Consider the following 25,565-nt stretch of genomic DNA (forward strand, 5'->3'; position numbering starts at 1 on the left):
CAGAATCAGAATTTCTGATAGTGGGACCAAGGAATGTGCATTTAAAGAAGGTTCCTCCAAGTGGCAAGGTGTGCTGAGATATCTTCACCTAACTTGAAAATGCATGCAAAAAATCAGGTAAGTTGACAGATGGAAAGAGGAAGGAGGAACTGATGGATAATATGTGATAAACAGAGGAAAATATTAACTGAGGAGTCTAGAAAGTAGGTAACACTGTTCACTGTATGATTCTCCTCACTTTCTGTATGTTTGAACAATTTTATAAGATGCTGGAGAAACAAGCTTCCAAATGACTGTGATGATTGGGCAGGTTTGGGACGATGATTGGGCAGGTTTGGGACCACGGATGTAGGGGAAGGCTCCGTCAGAAAATGTCTGGAGGAGTGGTTGCCCTCGGCCCCCTCGAACCCCACCCCCAAGCTCCAGTCACCAGCCTCTGGTTTCCTCAGTTTCACAGCAACCCCAGAATCTACAGCAGACTGAACAAGGCACTGTCCCTTCCCCTGGGTTCTAGAGGAAGTTCATTTGTCCCTTGGGGTCTCCTGTTCTCCGTGTTGAGCAGGATTAGGGGGTCCCTAGGCTTTGTCTTATTGGGTGGGTTGTCTGAGGCTGGTCCCTGTGGGGGTGTTCATACTAATGCGATGAAGCAGACCCATGGTGTGGATTTGGGGCAGAGCTTGGAGAGGTGAGGCTAGAAATTCTCTTGGAAAAATCGGAAGCTGAACTTCTCACAATGGCCCTTCAGCACCTTGGCCAGAGCTGGGGAGCCACAGAAGAAGACCTGCACCTTGCCTTTCTTCTCAGCAGCCACTTTCTGGAACACCTGGAGTCAATGGGGTTGAGGAAGAGAAGAGGGAAGATAGGCGGAGTTGCTGACTCACCAGTGGCACAACCGCCTGGAGGTAACAGCATAACAGGTCAGCAGCAATAAGCATCCCCATTTTACACAAGGAGCTGCATGGCACAGCTGCTGGATTTTACCGCAGAGTTCGACACTCAGCCGTTCAACTAAGAACCATTTGTTCAACTGGCAACATGACCCAGAACCCCAGGGAGGGGACCAGGGCCAGAAATAAGTAAGACCCAGGCCCTCCACTCAAGGATCTGCAACTGTGGGAGACAGGCACTAAATTAGATACGCAGAGAGATGCATACAGTGCTCTGGGACTCCCGTGGGAGTCTGAACCTGGTGTTAGTCCCCAGGGCTGGCCACCTGCTGTGATTTAAATATCTTTCCTGATGTCAGTCTTTCCCCGAGAGAGGACCCTTTTCTACCCCAAATTCTGCTTATGAATTGCCTTTTTCTGAGAGTCCTCTTTGATGCCCAAGCACTCACCATGGACATTCCCCTCCCACTCAGCTGTCATGACCCAGACATGGGGTCATCTGCAGCACTTTTAAAAGCAGCACCTTCTGGGCCATTTCCTGCAAACTGTATACCCTGACAGGTAAGTGTTCAGGGAAGGAAAATAATAACAAAACCAATCTGAGAAATAAAATAAAAGGATTGCAAACTATTTCATGTCTCTGTGCCTCGGTTTCCCCATTTGTAACAGGAGATGATAAGATTTGGTGTTTTTCCAGGTCCTTGTCCACTCAGGCCTTCTGACACTGGTCCATAGGGAGTCAAAGCTGCAGGGGTCTTTGAGGTCATAGAGACTAGCTTCCTCTCTGAACAGATGGGGAAACTGAGGCTAATGATGGAACAAAGACTAGTGATAAAGCCAGTGTAGGTGCCCTGTTTACTTTTTGCACCATGAGGTCCCTGCTGGACTCTGAACTCTTAACCTCACACTTTGCCCCTGACTTTGCCCCACCACTGCCTCGGGCTCTCAGCTTCATCCATATCTGCAAGCTGCAGGGCTCCAGTTGGCATTACCTTGCTCCAGTCAGGCCGCCCAGGCTGGGTGCGCGTCTGCAGCCCCGTGATGGAGTCTTTCTTCTCCTTGTTGGCCAAGAGGTCAAGAGCCATCTGTAGGCCAATGGCCTTCATGTCATTCTTGCCCAGTGCAGATGTCATGTACATATGCAGCTCCAGGAAGCGGTCTGTTGGGTAGGGGATGACGACTGCACTGAGGGTCTAGCACCCATGATGGGCGCAGAGCAGTATGCCAACCACTACCTTACCCTGGGGCTTGGAGGGAGACCCATAGGTCTTTTGCCCAGGATCTGTCACGTGACCAGTGCCATGGAGAGGAAAGGCAGCCCATTGCTTGAGCTGGCCCTACTATGTGCATGGCACACATTAGTCACTTTATATGTACTAAGGTGAGCCTCACAACCACTCCAAGAGTTGTATCTTTTATATTTATTTATTTAGTATTTTTGTAGAGATAGGGTTTCACTGTGTTGCTCAGGCTGGTCTTGGACTCAAGCAATCCACCCGCCTCAGCCTCCCAAAGTGCTGGGATTACAGGTGTGAGCCACAGTGCCTGGCCAAGATCTTTTGTATTTATAGAAGGAGAAATGCATCCCAGGGCAGTGAGCATGGCAGTCTCTGGGCTTCAAAGCTCATGCCCTTCTGTGCCTTACATGTCTGTCCTCATCCTGGCTGGGGACACAAGCCACACACATGAAAAGGTAATTTGGACTAAAGGGTCAAGGGCCAAGTGAATGGATCATAGCGTGAAGGCTACTGATATGCAGGGAAGGGCTAATGCAGACAGAGCTGCTTCCCAGAAGTGATGGGGACTGGGTTAGGCCTGGGACGAGGGGTGAGAGTATAAGCAGAGGTGAAGGGAAGGCATGCTAAGTAGGACTAGTGTGAGCACAGAGTGAGAGGCTGGAACAAATGCGATGTTGGCGGGGCAGGGTGTGGTGCCCAGCTGGAGCCGCATCCTTGGAAGGGAGCAAAAGGAGATAGGACTAGAAACAGATTGAGGCCAGAATGAGAAGAGCCTTGAATGCCCAGCTAGGAGAGAGGGGAAGGTTGAGAGTAACTGAGTAGGGCGTGACATAATGAAACAGCGCTTTAGGAAGGGGCATCGGATTGCTGAGGAGATGGGGAAGGAGACTGGCACAAAAGAGCCCACGAGGCCAGAGAACCTGCAGTTCTGCACCACAAAGTTATAGGTCTGCTGGGATACTGATCCTTCAGCACTCAGGAGCTCCCAGGTAGGCACCTCTGTGTTCCATACTCAGACGTGACATCAGAATGTTATCATTTTTATGTGTGCCATGATGAGAAAAAGATTGGTGAGTGCTGCCTTAAGCTTGAGTGTTGGTTCAAGCCAGAGTTGACAGGGCCTGATCTAGGATGCGGGAAGGAGCATTCCCGAGCTGACGATCACCTCATTCTTCTCCTCTTCGTCTCTTCCCCTATACCCACACTAAAGGAGCTTTGCCATTCCAACGTGCTTTTTTATTGTTTCCTAAGTCACCATCAGCCCATTTTTCATTTGGCCTAAGGTCTTAGCCACTGTTACAATGCAAATGGCCCTAGGAGGGATAGCACATTTCATGTCACATGTCACTTAACCCCTAGTCGTGCTGGATGGTGTGGGAGGGAGGGAGATGTATTATGAGATGCCCACCTGGAGGACCCCCTGCTTCTTACCCTGCCTCAGAGTCACCATACCCCAGAGAGGGGTAAGAGGAGGGAAGGGGAGACACCATGGTGGGAGGGAGAAGATAAAGGGGCTGTGGAGGATGCCCTGGCATGGTTTTCACCCGCTCCATCCAGCTGTGTTTGAGACAACCATCTAATTTCTGGGACACTTTCCTAAGAAAATCATCCAAAGCAAGAAAAAAATTATGTGCACAAATATATTAATTTCAGCATTTTTATGATTATGGAGAATGAGGAATAAACAAAATGTCCAGTAGTAGGAGCTTGGTTAAATAATTTATGGTATAACCACTAACTATACCATTCATTATATAGCCATTAAATACTACTACTACTTTTATTAAACAGTTATCACTACCAGCACTTCCACTACAAATAAATTTATTAAGCAGTTACTATTACCACCACCACCACCACTAAATTTATCAAGCATTTTATTAAGCTCCAGTCACTGTTCTATGTGTTCTGCAGATGACATCTCATCTAATTCCCATGACAATCCTATGAGGTGGGTACTAGTAGCATCCAGATTTTTCAGATAACTGCTTTCAAGGCAAACTGGTTAAATAATATGCCCAAGGTTCTATAGCTATTAAGGGTAGAGTAAAGATACAAACTTAGAATAATTGATGCTTAAGCTATAGAAATTAAAAATTATAAACCAAAAATTATTTAATGCAAACCTTGACGTATAATTAAAGTTGAAATCAGTAGCCACAAATTTCAGCTGCAGTTAATGAGAAACCCTGAAAGAAATTTGATGTGATAGAGTTGTTGACTCGAGTGGCTTTGAGAATGCAAAGCAGTGGGTTAGCTATTACCCTTTGTTTACACAGATTAGGAAGAAGCAAACAGCAAATATTTATATGCCAGTAACTAGAAAATTTAAATTAAATTTAAACTTTTCCTTCAGCTTGTCATCATAAAATTGAGTTTCTAATGAATTAATATCAGTAAAAGCATTTAAGAAAAAGAAGTCAATGGTATATAAATATTTGCTGTAATCGTTATTTACAAGAAAGGGCAAGGAGCTTTACTGAACTATTCTAAGCTTGAAGAGTTATCTTCCAAAGACTGTTGACTTGAACTTTAAGGTTCTGAATGTTTGTTATAGTAAACTAGATCTGTTTGGATAGTTTCTTGTAGAAAACTCTGTTTGATTACTTGAACATATAAACTGTATTTATCATAGGAATTTGGATTCACTCATGACAACTTTATGATAATTAAAGAGTCAAATACGTTCTAGTTCTAATGAACTCAACAAGTCTAAAACACTATGCCAATTCCCTTAAAAAGTCAGAAACATATCTAAAGATATTTCTCCTTCTATAAATTAAAAGGAAAACAAAACAATGACTTTAACGGATTAACATTTAAATATAGTGTACCTCAGTATGCCACAAAGATGTCCATTAAGACTATGATATGATCCAGAGAAATATTTCACCATACTTAATAATGAAGAGAGTAAATGCTTAGTAAAATATGTAGAATACAGCAAACATTTGGGCAGTGAGAAGGGAGAGGTTGGAGAGGTTGAGGGGAAGACATTCAAGCCTTCTTTTCTTTTTGAGATAGGGTCTTACTCTGTTGCCCAAGCTGGAGTGCAGTAGTGCTATCATGGCTCACTGCAGCCTCAAACTATTGACCTCAAGTGATCCTCCCACCTCAGCCTCCCAAGTAGCTAGGGCTACAGGTGTATGCCACCATGCCTAGCTAGTTTTTTAAAAAAATTTTTTTTGTAGAGACAGTGTGTGCCTATGTTGCCCAGGCTAGTTTCAAACTTGACCTCAAGCAATCCTCCCTTGGCCTCCCATAGCACTGGGATTATAGGCATGAGCCACCAGGCCAAACATTCATTTTTGATAAAAGTTAAAAGAAGGGACCAAACAGTTAAAGACTTCATATATACTAAGGTCTTTAATCTTTTTTCAAAAAAATACGAATGGAAGGAAAAAAGGGTGTCTAATCTTTTTCTTTTTTCTTTTTGAGACGTAGTCTTGCTCTTTGCCCAGGCTGGAGTGCAGTGGCACGATCTGGGCTCACTGTAAGCTCCACCTCCCGGGTTCACGCTGTTCTCCTGCCTCAGCCTCCTGAGTAGCTGGGACTACAGGCGCCCGCCACCATGCCCGGCTAATTTTTAGTAGAGATGAGGTTTCATCGTGTTAGCCAGGATGGTCTCAATCTCCTGACCTCGTGATCCACCCACCTCAGCCTCCCAAAGTGCTGGAATTACAGGCATGAGCCACCGTGCTCGGCCAGAGTGTCTAATCTTTATCTTAGATCATTCTCTAAACTTTTTGATTGTCACTCATCAGAAAAAAGGTTGAGCATTAACCCCCAATAAATATATCTGTTTATCCATGTTTGTCTCTACTTACAGCTTGTGTACATCAAAAATATATGTTGCAGGCCAGGTGCAGTGGTGCATGCCTGTAATCCCAGCACTTTGGGAGGCCAAAGCTGATAGATCACTTGAGCTCAGGAGTTCAAGACCAGCCTGAGTAACCTGGAGATACCCCATCTACAAAAAAAAGGAGATTAGCTGGGCATGGTGGCGCACACTTGCAGTCTCAGCTACTTAGGAGGCTGAGGTGGGAGGATCACTTGAGCCTGGGAGGCAGAGGTTGCAGTGAGCGCCACTGTACTCCAGCCTGGGTGACAGAGCCAGACCCTCTCTCAAAAAAAAAAAGAAAAATTTACATTGTAGTAAAGTGAACCACATTTACCCTTCCACCTGAAACAACAAGAAAAATGTACAAAACACACGAAACAATGGCTTCCAGACATCGGTCAGCAGGTGGCACGGGACTGTCCTTGCTGAGAGAAGAGAAACAGATGAAGGAAACCCTACAACAGCCCTGCTTATTGCCTGATGCAGTCTCCTGAGGCGAGGAGACAGAAAGTGGCATTCACAGAGGCCAAGACAGCCAGAATACCAGGCACAAGACTGGAAAAGGGAACTGCAGAAAGGAAGAGAGGGAAGGAGGAAAGGAGAGAAGGAGAGACGCAGGGGAGGAGGGGAGGCAGGGAGGAGGCCACTCACTAGCTCTGGAAATCTGCATAGTTTCTCCTAAGTCCCTGGCTGAGCATTAATTTGAATGTGTGAAAGAAAATGACCAGAAAAACTAGGATGGACGACACCTCGAGCTAAGCAGCTGGGAATAGTTTGTGTTCCCACTAAAAGCGAAGAGGCTTTGCCATATATAGGGCATTAGGTAGAGTCCTACCCCACACTAAAGACTGCTCTGGACTCACCCCAATAGAAGTTAAAAGTGGGCCTCAAGAAGACCCACAGTCTTACATAATTTAACTGTGCGCCAGAACGAGGTGCAGTACTATTTAAAGAAATAACACAAAATCCAGGCCAGTGGCTCACGCCTGTAATCCCAGCACTTTGGGAGGCCGAAGCGGGCGGATCACTTGAGGTCAGGAGTTTGACACCAGCCTGGCCACCATCGTAACACCCCGTCTCTACTAAAAATACAAAATTAGCCGGGCGTGGAGGCGGGCACTTGTAATCCCAGTTGCTTGCGAGACTGAGGCAGAAGAATTGCTTGAATCTGGGAGGCGGAGGTTGCAGTGAGCTGAGATCGCACCTGGGCGACAGAGCGAGATCCAGTCTCAAAAAAATAAAAAATAAAATAAAATAATAAAGAACACAAAATCCATAACACAACAACATAAAATTCATAATGTCTGGCATCAAATAATAAATTATCAGGCATGCAAAGAAGCCAGAAAATACAATTTAACCTGGAGAAAATTAGTAATTAGATACAGACTCATAAGTGACAGAGATGATAGACATAATAGACAAAAATGTTGAAATAATTAATGAATGTGCTCGAGAACATCAAAGCAAAATAAAACAAATATGATGGTCGGGCGTGGTGGCTCATGCCTGTAATTCCAATACTTTGCGAGTCTGAGGCAGGAGGATTGCTTGAGCCCAGGAGTTCAAGACAACCAGCCTGAGCAACATGGTGAAACCCCTTCTCTACAAAACACAAGGAAATTAGCCAGGCATGGTCATGCATGCCTGCAGTCTCAACTACTTGGAAAGCTGAGATGGGAGGATTGCTTGAGCCCAACCTGCAGTGAGGCACAATCACACCACTGTACTCCAGCCTGGGTAACAGAGTGAGACTCTGTCTCAAACAAAACAAAACAAAACAACAAATATGTCAACAAGAGAAATGAAGGATGTAAGAGAGACCCAAACAGAATATCTGGAGAAGAAAAATACAGTAACAAATGAAAAATACATTGGGTAGAATCAACAGCTGTTTTAAGTCCTTTGGCTTTTTATGTACATTTCAGAATCAGCTAGTCAATCTCTATTTTTCAAAAATCCTGCTGGGATTTTTATTCGGGTGGGAATAATAGATAATGTGCTACAGAAGAAAAGATCAGTGAACTTGAAGACATAGCAATAGAAACTATCCAAAATGAAGCAGAGAGAGAGAGAAAGAAAGAGAAAAATAGAGACTCAGTGACCTGTGGAATAATATCAAACTGTGTAACTGAAGTGGCAAGAAGGGTAAGAGGAAGTAAACAAACAAAAAACAGATAAATATGTTTTTTCAAACAGCTGGAAAATTTTCAAATCTCATGAAATCTATAAGCCCATTAAGCCAAGAAGTTCAATGACCTCCAAGTATAAGAAACATAAAACCACACCAAGGCACATCATAACAAAATTACTGAAAATCAGTGACAAAGATAGAAATTTACAAGTGGTGAGATTTTTAAAAGAAACATTATGTATGGGGGAACAAAGGTAATGGCACCAATCATCTTGTCAGAAAGGGTGCAGGCAAGAAGACAATGAGGAGGTATCTTCAAAGTAATGAAAGAAAACATAATCAACTGGTGATAATATCTTTCAAAAATCAAAGTGTGATAAGGTGTTTGCAGTCAAAAGCCAAAAGAGTTTCTCACCAGTAGACCTGCACTACAAAGAACCATCAGTTCTTCAAGCAGAACGAAAACTTTCCCAGATGGAAATCTCAACCCAAGCACAAAAAGTGTAAAGAACCCAGAAATGGTAAATATGTGTATAAAAATAAAAAATTCGTTTTTCTGATTTTTAAATTTCTTTTTAAAAGATAATTGGACAAATGGTGGTACACCCATAAAATGGAATACCACTTAGCAATGAAAAGGAATGAATGACTTACTGATACATGCAACAACACGGATAAATCTTGAGGGTATTATGCTAAGCGAAAGAAGTCAGATGGAACAGACTACATATTATATGATTCCATTTCTATAAAATGCTGTAAAAGGCAAAATTGTAGTGATAGAAAGCAGACCAGTGGTTGCCAGGGGTTACAAGTCAGGGGAGGGTGTTGACTGCAAAACAGGAAGAGGAAATTTTCAGGAGTAATGGAAAGAAACGCTCCATATTTTGATTGCTGTGGTGGTTACACTACTGTATGCATTTGTCAAAATGTCATTGTATTCATTGTATGCTTAAATTGGTAAACTTTACTGTATGTAAATTATACTTCAAAAGCCAAACACAAATTAGTGTGAATAAGAATCGTTTGAGGGGCATGTTAAAATGCACATTCCTGAGCCCGACTCTCAGAGAATCCATCTGATTTGGAAGGTCTGGGGTGAGTCCTAGGAATTTAAATTTTCAACATGTGCCTATTCTGAATTAAAAGATATGTCATGAAAAAGATAAATTATAAAAATAAAGAAGTATATTTTTATAAAATGTGAATAAGAAAACAAAAATTGGAAGGGAATCCTTTAAAATGCCTGGCATCATCTGGATAGCTGGATGAGATTATGAGGGCTTTTTTTTTCCCCCTTCTATTTTTCAACTTTACAAAATATTACATTTTAATAGAACCTCCCCCCATCCTACTTCTCAAGATATGGAACAAACACCTTCTTAAAAAGACTGAATTAGCCTGGGCAATATAAGGAGATTTCCTCTCTACAAAAAAAAAAAAAAAAATTAGCTGGAGTGGTGGCCTGCACCTGTGGTTCCAGCTACTCCGGAGGCTGAGGCAGGAGGATTGCTTGAACCTGGGAGGTAGAGGCTGCAGTCAGCCATAATCATGCTACTGCACTTCAGCTTGGGTGACAGAGTGAGACCTTGTCTCAAAAAAAAAAAAGCCTCTGAGTTCGCTTAATGGTTAAATGGTTCATTTTAGGTTACGTGGGTTTCATATCAATAAATTATTTTTTTACAGATGCTGAAGGCCCCTGTCCCACTCCCACTGCCCTCAGGCCCTGTCCCTCTCTTACCATGTTGAGGCTCCTGGGCCTGGTCCATCTCCAGTTTAGTCAGCAGGCTCACAAACCACTCAAAAGACCGCTGGTCTCTGTTGATCCAGATAAAGTCCACCTAGGGGGAGAGGCCCTTCAGCTCAGCGGCTGGGTCTCCCTCATTTGCAGGAGGCTCACATCTGTAATCCCTGGGACCCATATGACCACCCTGAAGTAAGCAGGGAACATTCACATACCCATTTAAGGGAGGGAAAAATCAAGGCTCATAGAAGTGAGCAGCCATGCACAGATCACAGAGCAGCATGGCACCAGAACCAGGTTTCTCACCCCAAGGCGGGGATTTTCTCTAATATCTTCTACTGTTTACAACAAACAGTGTGTCGAAATACTCGCTTAGGATAGCCAGAAAAACATAAATTACTTTTTAAGAAACTCTTCTAAGTGGCATATACAGGATGATGAATTTTCAAAAGGCAAACATGTTTTCATTATTATTATTTGATTATATTATTTTCATTATTATTATTATTTCTTTTTTTTTGAGACAGAGTCTCACTCTGTCTCTCAGGCTGGAGTGCAGTGGTGTGGTGTCAGCTCACTGCCACCTCTGCCTCCTGGGCTCAAGTGATCCTCCCACCACAGTCTCCCAAGTATCTGGGACCACAGGTGCCTGCCACCACACCCAACTAATTTTTTGTATTTCTGGTAGAGATGGGGTTTCACTATGTTGCCCAGGCTGGTCTTGAGCTCTTGGGCTCAAGTGATCTGCCTGCCTTGGCCTCCCAAAGTGCTAGGATTACAGGCATGAGCCACCGTGCCCAGCCAGTATGTTTTCATTCTTAAAACCACCATAGGGTCATGGATAGGCAGCATTATGGCTGTAACTGAATCCAGACTGCCTGGCTGTCAAGCTATGCAACCTTTAATGAAATGTTCAGAACGTGTCTCAGAGGTGATGGGAACATGGAAGCAGGGGCGGGGCTCAGACATTCAGGAGGCACCAGGAGAACTCATTTAAGAGAACTCAGGGTATCATGGGGAAAGAAAGATCCCATCAGGGATCACCTATCCGCTCCTACCTTTGCACAGGAGGATGGGCTCCTATTTTAGGAGGTGTCCAGGGGAGAAGGTCAGGAGGTGGTACTCACCTTTTGGAGCTTCATGTTGTCTTGGACACCTTCGATCCAGGAGTGCTGGCAGTTGGGGCAAGTATGCTTTCTTTTCTGGTGCCTGAGGGGAGGCAGGAGGAAGGGGTGGTAAATTTGGGGCGAGACTTTTCAAGACCCCAGAGAACAGTTCAGGGGACAGGGAGCAAGGGTGGGGTGGCAGAGTCCACTCTATGAGGGAGGGGAGGGATGAGACACAAAAAGGAGATGGGGGCAGAGCAGGAGAGGCAAGAGAGAGAAGAGCAGAGACAGGAGAAAGTAGAGGAAGGAGAAGGAATAAAGGGAGGAGGAGCGGGGAGGGCGCCTTGGGGCTCTGACCCAGGATGCAGGCAAGAGCACACTGTTTGCCCACCTGTACATGATACTCTGCAGGATGGAAGCAAAGGGGGTGATGCCGATGCCTGCCCCGATGAGCACAGCGTGCTCAGAGGCGAAGATCCTGCGGGTGGGGGTCCCGTAAGGCCCATCGATGTAGCACTGCGCACAAGAGGGAGTCAGAGAAGGGAGATGGGGGGGTGACGTTGGTCTCCCCTGTTACCAGGGGATGTCCCCAGGGCTTCAGGACCCCCTTTATACATAGAAAGACATCTCCTGGGCTGGAACTCAGGTCTAAGTGGCCCCCAATCCAGTGCTCTTTCCACATCCTGTGCTCTCAGCACCAGCCTGGGGAGAGCTCTAGGTGTTAGAATGCAGAGCTAGTGAAAACAAGGACTCGATCCACATCCCAGGGTTGTGTGCCTGTCACTGCTGGGTGTGTGCCGTGGATGCCCAGGAGACAGGCACAGAGAGCACGTAGCCCTGTACGCTGCACACCCATCCCTGCTCCTGGAGAAGAGACAGGCCGAGTGTGAGGTGTGAGGCTGAGCACCCTTGGATATAAAGAGCAGGGGGAGGGATGTGGTTACATGACCCGGATACCTGGATGTCAGCCCATGGGGATTTGAGGAGCTTGAGTACCCACAATCACAACAGCCCCTCCTTAAAGGCAAAGACTTCATTTCTTTTGGTTGGGGCAGGCGTTCTTGCTCATGTCCACCCCTGCAGCCTCTCACCTTGACGTTACAGAATTGGTGGTTCTCCAAAAGTATCTTGGAGCCCTGCAGGGAGTAGAGCAGAGAGTTATGGGTCTTGGAGTGGACAGTATTAGGCATTTCTTAGAAGCTTCTTTGCCCTTGAAGGAGAACATCAGGGATGTGCTGGTAAACTGACTTCTGGAGGAGGGATAACAGTCTTGATTGTTAGCTTCTGCCCATTTCTGTGGTGTAAATCCTGCCCACCGTGGCTCCCACCATAACAACTGTGTTTAATAACCAGCTCATGAAATTTCTGAAAATTTAACAGTGGCTCCTATGGTCCAGCACAAGTCAGTTTCAGGGTGTGACTGGAAAGCACTCCCCTCCTAGCCTGAAATATTCTTTTCCCTCTGCCTGAAACACCCTTTCCTCTTCCCCAGCTGTCATATTCCTTCAGTGCACACTGTATCTTTCATTGTCCAGTTTATTTGAAGTTGCTATTCCTCTTCGAAGCTCTTCCCACCTTCTCCAAGCAGAGAAGCCAGGGTCTCCCCTGGCTCACAGTTCCCCGGGCCCTAGGGCTTTGCTCTGGGGTTGCAGACAGTGTGCTCCTAGGGGGAAGAGAGCAGGCCTCCTCTGTCTTCCTCAGGACTTGGAGCATGGTAGACAGTCAGACAGCCCTATCCGAGTCAGTATCTTTCCTTCTGGAAGGTGAAGGAAGCAGACCCCAGAACAGACCTAAAGGAGCCTGTGCTATTTCCTGCTCTGGTGCAGGAGGCAGAGTTAGGAGTGACCTTCACAATCATCCAGGCTGAGAGCATGGGAAGGACGTGCCCACGTTCCCACGGAGCTCTGGTGGATCCTGGGTCTCCTGCTGCCTGTCCAGGATCGTGACATCACGCCATGTTGCTTCTTTGCCCAGAGATGACTGAAGGCTGCTCCCCTGGTGTGGGGCATGAACTCCTGGTGGTGGTTTGAGAGTTAGGCTATGAGACAGTTCCTCTCCTTTCAATTTTCTTTAGTCCTTCTGATGGCAACAAGAAAGCCTTCCATTCTGGCTAATACATCTCTACCACCTCTCTAACACTTACTAACCTCTTCTCTTTTTTTCTTTCCTTTTTACAAAGTGAGAAAGGAAAGAAAGAAAAGGAAGAAAGTGTGAAAGAAAGAAAGAGAGAGAGAGGGAGAGAGGGAGGGGGCGAGAGAGAGAGAGGGAAAGAAGGAAGGAAGGAAGGAAGGAAGGAAGGAAGGAAGGAAGGAAGGAAGGAAGGAAGGAAGGAAGGAAGGAAGGAAGGAAGGAAGGAAAGAAGGAAGGAAGGAAGGAAGGAAAAGGAAGAGTGTGGAGCACCACCTCTGGCTTGGAGCCTTAGCAGACAGGCCGTCTAACAAGAATTTAATAACATTGATTCTCATTGTTTTTACTTTCAGAGCTATCCTGTGTTCATGACATGCAATGCTAGTTTTCCATTAGAGATAATAATCTTAAGACTCCTTTTGAAATACAATTAAGTTTAAAGTAATGTTGGGATGTAAGAGAAATACTAAGTAGAAAGTATTACTGGGGCAGTAATTAGGCAAAAGTTGGGAAGGTAGCAGGCAGATGACTGGCTTCAGAGAAACCCAGGTGATGTGTCGTCCTTCCTGAACATGGCTTGACCTTAAGGCATGTTCCAAGGACCCACCATCCATGGGAAGATAAGCCAGCTGGCCCTCCTGCCTCTAGTCCCACCTTCCTCAGCCTTACTAGGCCACTGTCTTCAGAATAGGCTTCCCACCATGCGTGAGTCTCCTCTTTTGTCTTCGTGTACACCAGGTCTTCGTCCTGCGGCCAGGGATCTCCCTTGGACCTGTAGGATGTCAGCTCCAGTGATGTCCTTGTCGGACGCCACAACTCCCTGTGCTGAGATGCAGGAATGGATGGGTGGGGGCTGTACACTCTGTTTTGTTTCAAAACAGAAATTTCTTTATTATTTAAATCACAAATCAATAACGTTATCTTTAAAAATACAGATATAGAAACTATTAAACAATAGTGAAAAAAGTATCAGAGCACGTAACTACTCAGCATTTTCTCCATGCACTTACAGATTTTTTTCTAACACAGACATACACGATACTTTTATATAAATGGAGCATACTTTTTAGTAGCCTGCTTTTTCCACTTACTACATCTTAACAGGTTTTCCAAGTAAATACATTTAAATTGACCGAATCATTTTCTTAGGAGATTTAATATTCTATTGTAAAGGTGATCAGCAATTTATTTAGGTATTTTCCTGTTGGGCATTTTGATTAGCTTCATCTTCTCATTATTGTAAACAACCACCCTCTCTGAAATAGCACTTTTCCCATCCCTACCTCTTGACACTGACTTATTTATCTTTACAGCATTTATTATCACCTGATATATTATGCATATATTTGATTTGTTCATTGTCTGTCTCCCCACCAGAAGGTAAGCAGTGACTATGCCTATGTTACTTACTGATAGATCTCCAGCATCTAGAATAGAACCTGGAAAAAAGCAGATGCTGCGCTCCACAAATATTTGCTAAATTAACAAGGAAATTACTATATTTTGTGTGCACCTGTCCAATTAGCTTTTGTTTTTTAAGATGGGGCCTCGCTCTGTTGCCCAGCCTGGAGTACAGTGGCATAATCTTGGCTCACTGCAACCTCTGCCTCCCGGGTTCAAGCGATTCTCCTGCCTCAGCCTCCCAAGTAGCTAGGACTACAGGCACGCACTACCATGTCTGGTTGATTTTTGTGTTTTTAGTAGAGACGTGGTTTCACCATGTTGGCCAGGATGGTCTCGATCTCCTGACCTCATGATCCACCAGCATCAGCCTCCCAAAGTGCTGGGATTACAGATGTGAGCCACCACGCCTGGCCCCCAGTTAGCTTTTAAGAATATATTTCTAAAATGGAGTTGCTGGGCATGTAGGTATACATATTTAAAATGCTAACACATATGGCCAGGCTGCCTGCCAGAAAAGATTGTGCCAATTTATAGTGGCAGAGGCAACTGAGGTCCCAAGGAAACAGCTTTTAGTGTATCTAGCCCACTGATCCACAATGTGCCATAACTCATCTGATTTTGAAAGTCAGCTTCCTCCTTCAGGAAATTTCCCTGATTAACAGCCGAGAACGTTCTGCTTTTCCTACCTAATCGTGTATATCCCAGAGCTTTGCTCCTGGTGTGGTCCTGGAAATGTCCTCTGGTCTGGCCAAGCAGGATCTCACCTGGATTTCAACCCTGGACTTTAAATTCCCCAATGGCAAGGCAGGATTGGGCTAGGCCTGGGGATGTCTCCTATGGCAGGGTTTTCATATGTTAACCTGTCTCCCAGCCATGAGGCACAGTCTACTTAGTTTGAATTCAGCCACCCTCAGCCTCAGTATCTATTCTTATTTCTTTAGCAGTTGCTCTGTCTCTCTCTGTTCCTCCAAAACCTTGATGGCACCAGCAGCTCATCAGCTTTATAGGTTTCATCAAGGATCAAAAGAGAATAACATTGCTGATGGTGATGATGATGATGAGGGGGTCCACCTGGACCCAGCTGCCTAGTTCACGCAGTACTTTATGTGCATTCATTCAGTTGGTTTTTTAAATAGTCATAAGAGAAAGGTAAGTAACAGAGGAAACTACTTCTATTTTATAGATGAACAAACCAAAGGACATGCCCAAGGCCACATTGTTAGAAAATATTAGAGCAGAGACCTGGAGATGGGTCTTTCTGATTTCAATTCCCACTCTCTTTCTGTTGCTCTCTCCCCCATCTAATGGGGGACATTAGACTGGGAAGGATCTGGAGTGGTAAGACTTCGAGAAGGTTCTTGAACCACGGAGTCAGCAGTTGCCTAACCCCCTTGTGCTGCCATTTGTGTATACAGCAGTTGCTCAATAATTGATACTCACTGAGAAGAAGGAGGCAACTTGGTCTCTGTGGGCTTGCCAGCAGATTGGACCCCTTCTCTCCAGTAGCCACCTACCTTGGACAACCTTTGGCTCCTTCTCATTGTCACACTCCTCGACAGCCTCTTGGAACCACAGTCCAGGGGGTCTGATACCTTGAAGGACTCATATAGCCTGTTTGTCCACTGGCCTTGGGACCGGATGTGCAGCCAGATAGTGTCTGAGCAAGAGAAGAGTGGGAGGGGGAAGGAGGTCCATAGTGACCAGCACCAGGGAGCAGGCCTCACCCCACTGGAGGAATTGGTGCTGGGCCTCAGCCCTCCAAGTCCTGGTTTGAATGTCCTTCCTCAGGACCAAACTAGCAGCCACAGCCAAAGGACTTGGACAGTTGATCTCTTTGGGACAGACCTTGAGATCTTTCTTGATGAAGTCAACCTGAGCTTAATAAGGGTACAGACTCCTATACCAAAGAAAGGATCAGAGCAGCTCACTAGGAATTTTCTAAAGGCGGGGACCCTGCCACCTCCATCAGGCCAAGGTCTCACCAAAACAGGCCCTCCTGCTAGTCAATGGCTCTGCACACAGTAGGTGCTCAGTCCATGGTGGTACCAACTGCTTTCATGGTATCCATGCCTGGAATGTAATTACTAAGGTCCTCTGTTGAATGAATGACTTACGGAAATGTGGTGTGAGGTGATGTGACTCTTCTGCTGAGTGGTACCAAATAGAATCCACAACATCAGAGTGAGGAGGATGCAAGAGATCTCCTGCTTTGAACCCTTGTCCTTGTCCTTTTCCTTTTTTTTTTTTTTTTTTTTTTTTAAACCACGGATTCTTTTAGCAGTCCTGCAAAGGCAGTGGATAGTCTCCTTCTCAGAATAAGGGTCTAAATACATGAAACAGGATGGCTAACCTTTTGGCTTCCCTGGGCCACCCTGGAAGAAGAAGAATTGTCTTGGGCCACACATAAAATACATTAACACTAACAATAGCTGATGAACTAAACAGAAAAAAAAAAATCACACAAAAGTCTCATCATGTTTTAAGAAAGTTTATGAATTTGTGTTGGGCCACATTCAAAGCTGTCCAGGGCCACGGGTTGGACAAGCTTGACATAAAGTAATATACAGAGAAATTACATATGAATCCAGTTATAATTAGTTACCAAAATGTTAAAAAAAAAAAAAACAAATTTGTGACAGGAATCCATGTGTTTCCTTGTTAATACATGAATTAATGAGCTCTAGCAGGCCCCAACGAGCCCCGGGGATCAGAAGTAGTAGTGAGCATAAATACTCTTGAAGCATTGGCCACAGCTGTAACATGATAGAAAGACATCCATGGTTTTCACCGTGAAAAAGTCAGAAGTATCATTAATGCTCCTGGGGTTTGTTACTCACATTTATCATTGAAGAAAACGCTAAATTTCAGTTAGAGGTTAGTGAAAATAAAGACGTCCCATTCAAGTTGATGAAGGAATTCATGACCTGGTGTTACCATGTATTTTACAGAGGCTTAGAGAGTTGCTTCGCCATTTTATGAGGAGTGGATTGAAAAGTCAGGACTAGAGCTCAAGTTCTAGGATCCTAGCTCCATCCACCTTTCTGAGGTTTCCTCCTTCATTCGGGCATCAGCGCCTTTAGGCGCTTGCATGCCTTGGCTACATAAATGTATCCTGAAGTGCTTCAAGCAATGACTCAGACCTAGGAGGCCTGCAAGAATGGTGGTTGAATTCATTCAGCCACAGTTGCTAAACTGAGTCCCACTCCTGAATCCAGTAAACAAGCTCTGTAAACAAAGTTGGTATATTTACCAGCCCCCTACATGAACCCTTTCAGCTCAGGGCAGGAGACTCTCCCAGGGTCCAAGGACAGGCAGATTCCAAACTGAGACCCAGAAGAAATCCCTTCAAGCAATGGTGAAGGTTGGGCTCATGCCTGTAATCCCAGCACTTTGGGAAAGGCGGGTGGATCACCTGAGGTCAGGAGTTCAAGACCCAGCCTGGCCACCATGGTGAAATCCCGACTCTACTAAAAATACAAAAATACAAAAATTTAGCTGTGCATGGTGGTGCACGCCTGTAATCCCAGCTACTCGGGAGGCTGAGGCAGGAGAACCTGGGAGGCAGAGGCTGCAGTGAACCGAGATCATGCCACTGCACTCCAGCTTGGGTGACAGAGTGAGACTCTAGAAAAAAAAAAAGAACTGGTGAAATATAACAAGTTTGGAAAGTTAGGGGAGAAAAAGAATGGGTGAAATACATGACACACCCATATAATATTAATAATAGTCAATAACCATATTAGTATCCATACACTGGAATACCATGCAGGCACAAAAAGGAAAAGCTCTATCTTCACTGATATACAAAGATCTCCATGACATACTACTGCTATGAAACATTGCCTCTAGTGTGAGCCCATGTATACAAAATCTCTCCATCTGGTTAGCCATGTAGATAGAGAGAGAGAGCTGGAAGCCTATTCACCAAATAATTGACAATGGTTTCCCTTGGATAAAATTATTTGAAGGATTCTCATTTTCTTCTGTACATATTTTGATATTGTCTGAGTTCTCTGAGAGCACAGACGTTCTTCACAAAGTAGAAAAGAACAGGAAAAAAATAGGGAGAAAATAGCCTCGCGCTCTCCAACCTCTACCTTTGTTCCATGGTACATTGAGGGCACAATTCAGGTGATTTCAAGGTAGGGGGTATGCAGCCCCACATGTGGAAACCCTGGCCTTGGGTCTACATTGTGAGCTGAGGGATCTGGGCCAGGGGTCCTGCTGGGCTGGGTCTGGGAGGCATCCTGAGTGACACTAAAGCTTGTAACCAGGATGAGTCAGAGAACCCCCAGCATGCAGGGCCGGGTAACCCTCATGAGGCCAAGCAAGGGTCTTACTGTAATAGGTCACTCAAGGCCTTCCCTGTTGGAAATGTCAGTGCAAGCCACCCTTGCCATACTTGGAGGCACCTCTCATGGTGGGAAGGCCAATCACTGGCCTGGCCAGAAGGGCAGGGGTCCAGGTGGCAGCTCCAAAAACAGCCTGGGACTGGAAGGAAGGCACGTGCATGGGTGAGAGTCAGAGGACAACTGAGCAAAAGCATCAGCTGAACTGTTCTGTGCGTGCTGGGGACCCAAAAAGCAGTGGGAATGGTTCAGGGCTGGAGGAGAAGGGTGTGAGGGATTCTGCTGCCTTGGGGCTCTATAAGGCCCAAGTCCAGGTAGGAGTAGGGAAACCTGGTCTCCCATCACAGCCCTCTTAAAAACGCCTATATCCTCTCCTGAGCCAGCTACTCCTCTGCTTAAGAACCATTCATGGCTCCCAATTGGCTGCTCCATCCATCTGGATTCCAACTTTGCTTCTGAAATCTTCCTTAGTCCCATCCTAGCTCTAACTGTCTTTGCCAGCAACATCACCTGCCTTTCATGCTCTTTTTCTCTCTCTGTATGTCCCTCCCTTCCTTCCTTGGTACTCCACCTGCCCACCCACCCCCTCCCCATAGCTCTAGCTATAGGAGACTCTTCTGAGTCTCCAGGCGCTCATCGTTTCACGTCTGCTTTTCCCTCTGCCTCCTCCCCATCTCCTTCCCTATCTGGTAAACTCCTACTAGCCATTCAAAGTCCAGCTGAATGCCCCTGTGTCTGCAAAGGCTTTTCCCCACCAAGCCAGGCCCTCCCTGTAAGACTTCAGTGCAACTGGTACAGCCCTTGCCATGCCAATCGGTGTCTGCATGCCGGCTCCCACTTCAAAGAGAGCTTTTTGAGGCTGACTTTGTGTTTCTGGCCTTGTTCAGTGCTGTGTTCCGAGTTCCCAGCCTGTACTTGGCCCACAACGGGAACTCAGTGACTATGTGCAGAGTGACTGGAGAAGGTCACCATTACCTTTCTGCTCAGGAGCACTGCTGATGGTGAAGGGGTGCCACTCATAGCGAGCGATGGTGGGGATGTTCAGATACAAGTAGTCACCAGGTCTATAGTGAAAAAAAGGGGGCCGCTTGATGAGGAGATGAGTGACCTGGGAAAGAGGAAGGAGATCAGTATCATTCCTGCAGGCCCAAAGCCACCAGGGGCTCCAGGACAAGAGGGCAGAGGCTGGGCTGCCCTCCTCCTCCATAAAACAGGCATGCCCCGAGACACGACACTCTTCTGTGCTTTTGAGTGAGGGCCCACCTCAGCAGCCAACCTGCTGATCTGGAAGTGGGCAACAATCCCAGAGGGGGCAGCCAGGCTGCATCTGAAGCGGGGCCCCTGGTTTTACCCTGCTTCTCAGGGTGTTAGCACTGCTTTTTAGTGGACCCTCTGTGGCGTGTCCCTGTGATGCCTCCCTGGCTGCTCCAGCCCTTTCTTGGAACTTCGGCCAGTGCTTGGCCAGCATTCCAACTACCAATGGGCATCTCTCCTTGGACAACAACATCCTTCTAGACAATTGCTTCGGAGCACTGTGCTATCTCTAGGCCTCACAGCAATTGTATGAGGCGGGTATTATTTTCTCTCTACTTTAGGGAGGAGAAGACGAGGCTCAGAGATGTTAAATAACTTCCCAAGGCCACCGGGTAAGAAACCGTGGGATCTGAATGCAGCTGAGGCTGTTGGATGCCAGAGCCTAGACATACAGCACAGCCTCATTCTTCAGCCTCCCAGGTCCTCCAATACAGTGTGTCCAGAGCTGAGCCCACCTAGAACTGCCTTCCTTTTCTCCATAGATGATACCACTCAGATACCTGGGAGATGTCCTAGACTCCATCCTCTCTGTTGCCACAAAACATAACCAGTTGCTTCTTGAGTCACTCTGTGATGTGCACCTGCCTACATCCCATGGCCACTGCCTCAGTGTCAAGGCCCTCATGAACTCTCATCTTTGTATTTGCAAGAACCTCCCCACAAGCCCCCTCCAAGTCACCTTCCACAGAGCAACTAAAGAAATCTAACTAGAGTATAAATGGTCCCAGCTTAATACCACCATCTCCTCCCAGCATGCTCAGGGGTTCCCCATGGCCTGCGGGGTGGGTCTCCCAGCTCAGGAGGCCCTTCACGAGCAGGCCTTACTCACCTCTCTGGCTTCCTCCTGGAAACTTGGCTCCAGCTATGCCTAATTACCTGTGGTCCCCCAAGCACAGTATACCCTTTCACAATTCTGTGTCTTTACCATGCGGTTCCTCCTGCCAGCAATACCCTTCCTTGTCTTCTCTATCCAACAAACTTCTATTCATCCCTCAAAACCCTGATATGGCATCTTCTCCCTTATTCTGAAGCTTTCTCTGACCTCCCAAAGACAAAGGGTTTAATACCTCCAACAACACAGCCCTGCACTGTAACGAAAGGGCTGGCTCCCCTAGAAAGCAGGACAGTGCAAAACCTTCTCTGTTTCTCTGTAACCTAGTTCAGGGCCTGGTACCCTGTAGGCACTAATGCTTACTGAGCTGAAGGAGAATGCTCTCCCCAAAACTGGATTTTAGAGATGTATTGCCTGCCCTGCCATTCACCTTCCTAAAGTCTCCCTCCTGGAGGGCTGGACTGGGTCTTCCATTTTGCTTGTCTCCTCCATAGCAACGGGGCTGCAGCTACACTATTCCCTATTTCCTTGGGGGTCTGATGGGGTACCCAACTGTTCTACCCCACAAACTGTCCCTTGGAGGAGTTGGAAAGGCTCCCCCCAGCCCTTTGTACCTTGGAGGGGAGAAGGTTGACTTCCATGATGCACACGGCTGCCATGCGGGACACTGCCAGTCCAATGGCCTTCTCCAGGAAAAACAAGATTCCAGGAACCAGCAGCCACTTCCAGAAGTTGGGCCCATGAAAGATGAGCAGAAGCCACACGAGGAGGTAGGACAGGTGAGTCCAATAGAACACCTGTGGGGGTAGAGGGGCAGTAAACTTCCAGAACTCAAGGCCTGGGGGGTGGAACAGAGCCAGAACTCAGGGTTATCCGCAAAGCCAGGACAGTGCCCAGAGCCTTGACTGTCTCCCGGGGATGGAGTTGGGTAAGAGGTTGGGGTTAGGAAGCTTATTTTTCTGGGGGCTTGGCCAAAGGAGGCTGTAAGGGAAGATTCCTGATACCAGAGGCAAACATCTGAAATATCTGCCTGGGGAGGTTCTGGGCAGAGTGGAGTGCCCCCACAGGGATCATGAGCGTCAGTATCCCTACCCACTGACCCACTCTCAGAAGGAAGAAAGGAAAGACAGCAGTGGCTTCCTAGGAGTAGAGAAGAAATAGCAGAAGACAATTTTAGCACCCGCTAAAGCTTTGGGATCTTGGGCAATTTCATTACTTTTCTGAGCGTCAAATTCCTCATCGGTCAAATGAGGATTCTGATTCCTATTTCAAAGGTTTGTTGCTGGCCCAGAGTAGGTAGGTGCTCAGTATATATCTATTTCTGATGTGGCCAGGCCAGGAGACAGTCAAGCTCTCCAAACCAAGTCCTCTGTGACTTTCTGCATCTTGAGGACGCTGGAGAGACAGAAGCGAAGATGGAACTAACATTTTCAGAGCACCTATGTGCTAGGTATGTAGTTAGTGGTTTTACATGTATTATCGCCTATAATTCCTAAAATAACATAGAGAATTACACCTCCATTTTACAGATGAGAGAACTGAGGCTTGGAAAGGTTGAGTGACCAGTAAGCAGTGGAGTGGGGATTCAAAACTTGCTGAGCCTATTATCCATCCCCTCCCTGTGCTGTTTTAAGCCCACTTAATTCAAATAGTCTAAAGGGATAAGCCAGTAAAGAGGCAGACTCCTCCACAGCAAAACATCTACACTTGGCAGACATAAACCACAGTCCAATGGCAGAACCCAGCGGCAGGTCCCAAATCACATGCAAGTAATAGGCAGACCAGCTTGGGACCTTCCTGGGCTCTGCAGTAAATCAGAGGGGACATGGAAAGAAATGAAAGTAGAACCCTGGTCTTGGGGGAAGCAAAAGGGCAGGGACTGCGGCACCTCAAAGTGGCCACTTCTGCGGACGCAGGAACTGGAGCAGATGAACATGAGGAGAAGGAGCAGCAGCAGAGCGACACCTGTCGGGGAGGCCGAACCGTGTACCCAGCCAATGCCAGGCCGCGTGGTGAGCAGGAGCTCCCAGAACTGGAAAGGGCTAGCCTCCACCTGAGCCTGGAGCACTGAAAACAAGCTTGGAAAGGTTGAGTGACCGCAAGACCAGTTCTTCCCACTCCACCTTCCCTTTGGAATCCCCACCCTGCACCATCAGATGCTAGCACAGGCAGAAACTTTTGTCCAGAGCGTTGGCTTATTCAGGGCACCCCTTCTCTGCCCTTTGGGCAGGCAGTACACACAGGGGCTGGGTCCCTCATTCTGGGCTTGAGGCTGCTCAAGCTCCCCGCCGACCCAACCCTGCCCAGATCACTCACCAAAGTTCACAATGTGGGCCACGGTGTGCACGAGGGACAGCCCCACCACCACGTAGCCCATAAGCTGGTGGAACTGGATGTTCTGGTCCAGTGGTAGGACTTGAGCCAGCCACGTGGCCCGCAGCCAGGTGAGGCAGCGTCTGAGCATCAGCACCTGGCCAGGCAGAGTGGGAGAGAGCCCTGCCTCACTGTCTGTCTTGTCCTCTTTTCCCAGCCACCTCCCTGCATCCTCCTGAGCTAGCTGTGCTTTCTGAACAGGACACTCAGCAAACTCCCCTGCCCCCATGCCTTGCTGCTTCCCTGGATTCACACCTGGGACTGCTAGAGGAGGGTCTCCAGAATTGCCGTGGGAAGAGAAAATTACACAATGTCTATTTGTATTAATTTTTATCTAAACACATGAGAAACATCTATGCTTTCACTAATATTTAATAGATGGGCCAGGCACAGTGGCTCACTCCACTAATCCCAGCACTTTGGAAGGCTGAGACAGTAGAATCACTGGAGCCTAGGAGTTTGAGACCAGCCTGGGCAACACAGCGAGACCCCTGTCTCTATAGAAAAAAAAAATTGTTTAATTAGCTGGGCAGGGTGGCACGCACCTGTAATCCTAGCTACTTAGGGGGCTGAGGCAGGAGGATTGCTTTAGCCCAGGCGTTTGAGGTTACAGCAACCTATCACTACTCTACTGCACTCCAGCCTGGGTGAGAGAGAGAGACCTTGTCTCAAATAAATAAAATATCTCTGTTGACTTGGTGTCCTCATTTAGTCCATATGTCAGATGGGCACGTGCCGTGTTAGTTCTCGAGGTGCCTTGCAGGAGGACCAGACTTTCCCAAAAGCAGAGTGGTTGACCAGGGTTCTCTCATTGCTCATTTGCTTTCAGTATATCTATGTTTGCCAAGGATGTGGACTTGTAGGGTACAGTATTTGACTTTACCGAAACTAAGCTAACTACCCCTCACAGGAAGGACAAGTAGCTTTAAAAGTTTCCCAGCAGAGAAACCACAGATTATCAATTGTGCTAGTAATGCAAGAGCAAATGACCAAGAAAATAAATCACACGTCTCCCACTCCTGGAATGAAGTCTTTGTCAGCTCATTGAGCTGTTAACACAAAACCCACTCTAGGGATGGGTACCCCATTTTGCAAGATGTGATTATTACACATTGTATGTATCAAAACATCCCATGTATCAAAACATCCCATGTACCCCATAAATATCTACACCTACCATGTGCCCACAACACATAGTTGCTAATTAAAATTAGCAATTAAAAATAACAAAAATAAATTTAAAATAAAACCTATAAAACCCACTCTAACGAGAAGCTGATATCCAGAAGCGTATCTGAGCTAGAGATGGGCATCCCTGCTCATCAGTGATGAATCTTCCCCTGTAGTTACTTTCTGCCATTAGTGTATTAGCTAATGATAATAGGGCATGCATATAAGCATATGTTTTGTTTTAATGGTAGGAGTTGTGTGATCAAAAACTCTTAGAGGTCAGGCGTGGTGGCTCATGCCTGTAATCCCAGCAGTTTGGGAGGCCGAGGAGGGCGGATCACCTGAGGTCAGGAGTTCGACACCAGCCTGGCCAAAATGGTGAAACCCCATCTCTACTAAAAATATAAAAATTAGCCGGGCTCAGCGGTGGTCACCTGTAATCCCAGCTACTGGGAAGGCTGAGGCAGAGGTTGCAGCAAGTTGAGATTGCGCCATTGCAGCTGGGAGACAAAAGCGAAGCTCCCTCTCAAAAAAAAAAACAAAAAACAAAACAAAAAAACAAAAAAAAAACACCTCTTAGAGACCTCATCCAGGAGCCAGAGAACCACATTCCAACCCCATGGTCTGGTATTCAAGGCTTCTTCTAGGATTTCCTCTTGAAGGCGGACCTGCGCTGGGATCTACCATAGGGGAGTTGTGAAGATCAAATGGAGCGTGCTCAGCACCGTGCCTGGTACATAGTGCACAAAATTGCCAGCTATGTTATTATTTACTAACTGTGTGACTGTGGACAAGGTACTGTCCCTCTCTGGGAGGCATCCTCCACCTCTGGGCGTTGGCCCAGCTGATTTCTAAGGTGTCACCCTGCCCTGGCGTTTCAGGTGTCCTCTGTGGGTCGCTCTGTCTAGGAGGAGCCCACTTCGGCTCCTAACATTTTCAGAGCACTGTATGCTGGCAGAGCCTACCGCGATGAAGCTGCAGTCGAAGTTGAGGCACTGGCCGCAGCCCTTGGCCACCATGACGCTGGCGCCGAGGTGACTGTGCGC

At 46.6% G+C, this 25,565-nt stretch overlaps 1 protein-coding gene across 1 annotated transcript in view; it reads right to left on the reverse strand.

Moving 5' to 3' along the window:
* Positions 1-210: 210 nt before the first annotated feature.
* Positions 211-25,565, reverse strand: part of NOX5 (NADPH oxidase, EF-hand calcium binding domain 5) — a 42,781-nt gene continuing 17,426 nt past the window's right edge. Inside the window, exons 5-16 of the mRNA XM_011940554.1 lie at positions 25,485-25,565; positions 23,293-23,446; positions 22,865-23,043; positions 21,591-21,773; positions 19,806-19,938; positions 15,996-16,138; positions 12,042-12,086; positions 11,342-11,466; positions 10,972-11,053; positions 9,842-9,941; positions 1,880-2,046; positions 211-823 (exon numbers count right to left, since the gene is read on the reverse strand). Coding sequence (XP_011795944.1) covers positions 692-823; positions 1,880-2,046; positions 9,842-9,941; positions 10,972-11,053; positions 11,342-11,466; positions 12,042-12,086; positions 15,996-16,138; positions 19,806-19,938; positions 21,591-21,773; positions 22,865-23,043; positions 23,293-23,446; positions 25,485-25,565 — 1,524 coding nt within the window. The 3' untranslated portion in view covers positions 211-691. The remainder of the gene's footprint in view (positions 824-1,879; positions 2,047-9,841; positions 9,942-10,971; positions 11,054-11,341; positions 11,467-12,041; positions 12,087-15,995; positions 16,139-19,805; positions 19,939-21,590; positions 21,774-22,864; positions 23,044-23,292; positions 23,447-25,484) is intronic.

The sequence above is a fragment of the Colobus angolensis genome, unplaced genomic scaffold, assembly GCF_000951035.1.
Source record: "Colobus angolensis palliatus isolate OR3802 unplaced genomic scaffold, Cang.pa_1.0 Scaffold19, whole genome shotgun sequence".
Taxonomy (NCBI): domain Eukaryota; kingdom Metazoa; phylum Chordata; class Mammalia; order Primates; family Cercopithecidae; genus Colobus; species Colobus angolensis.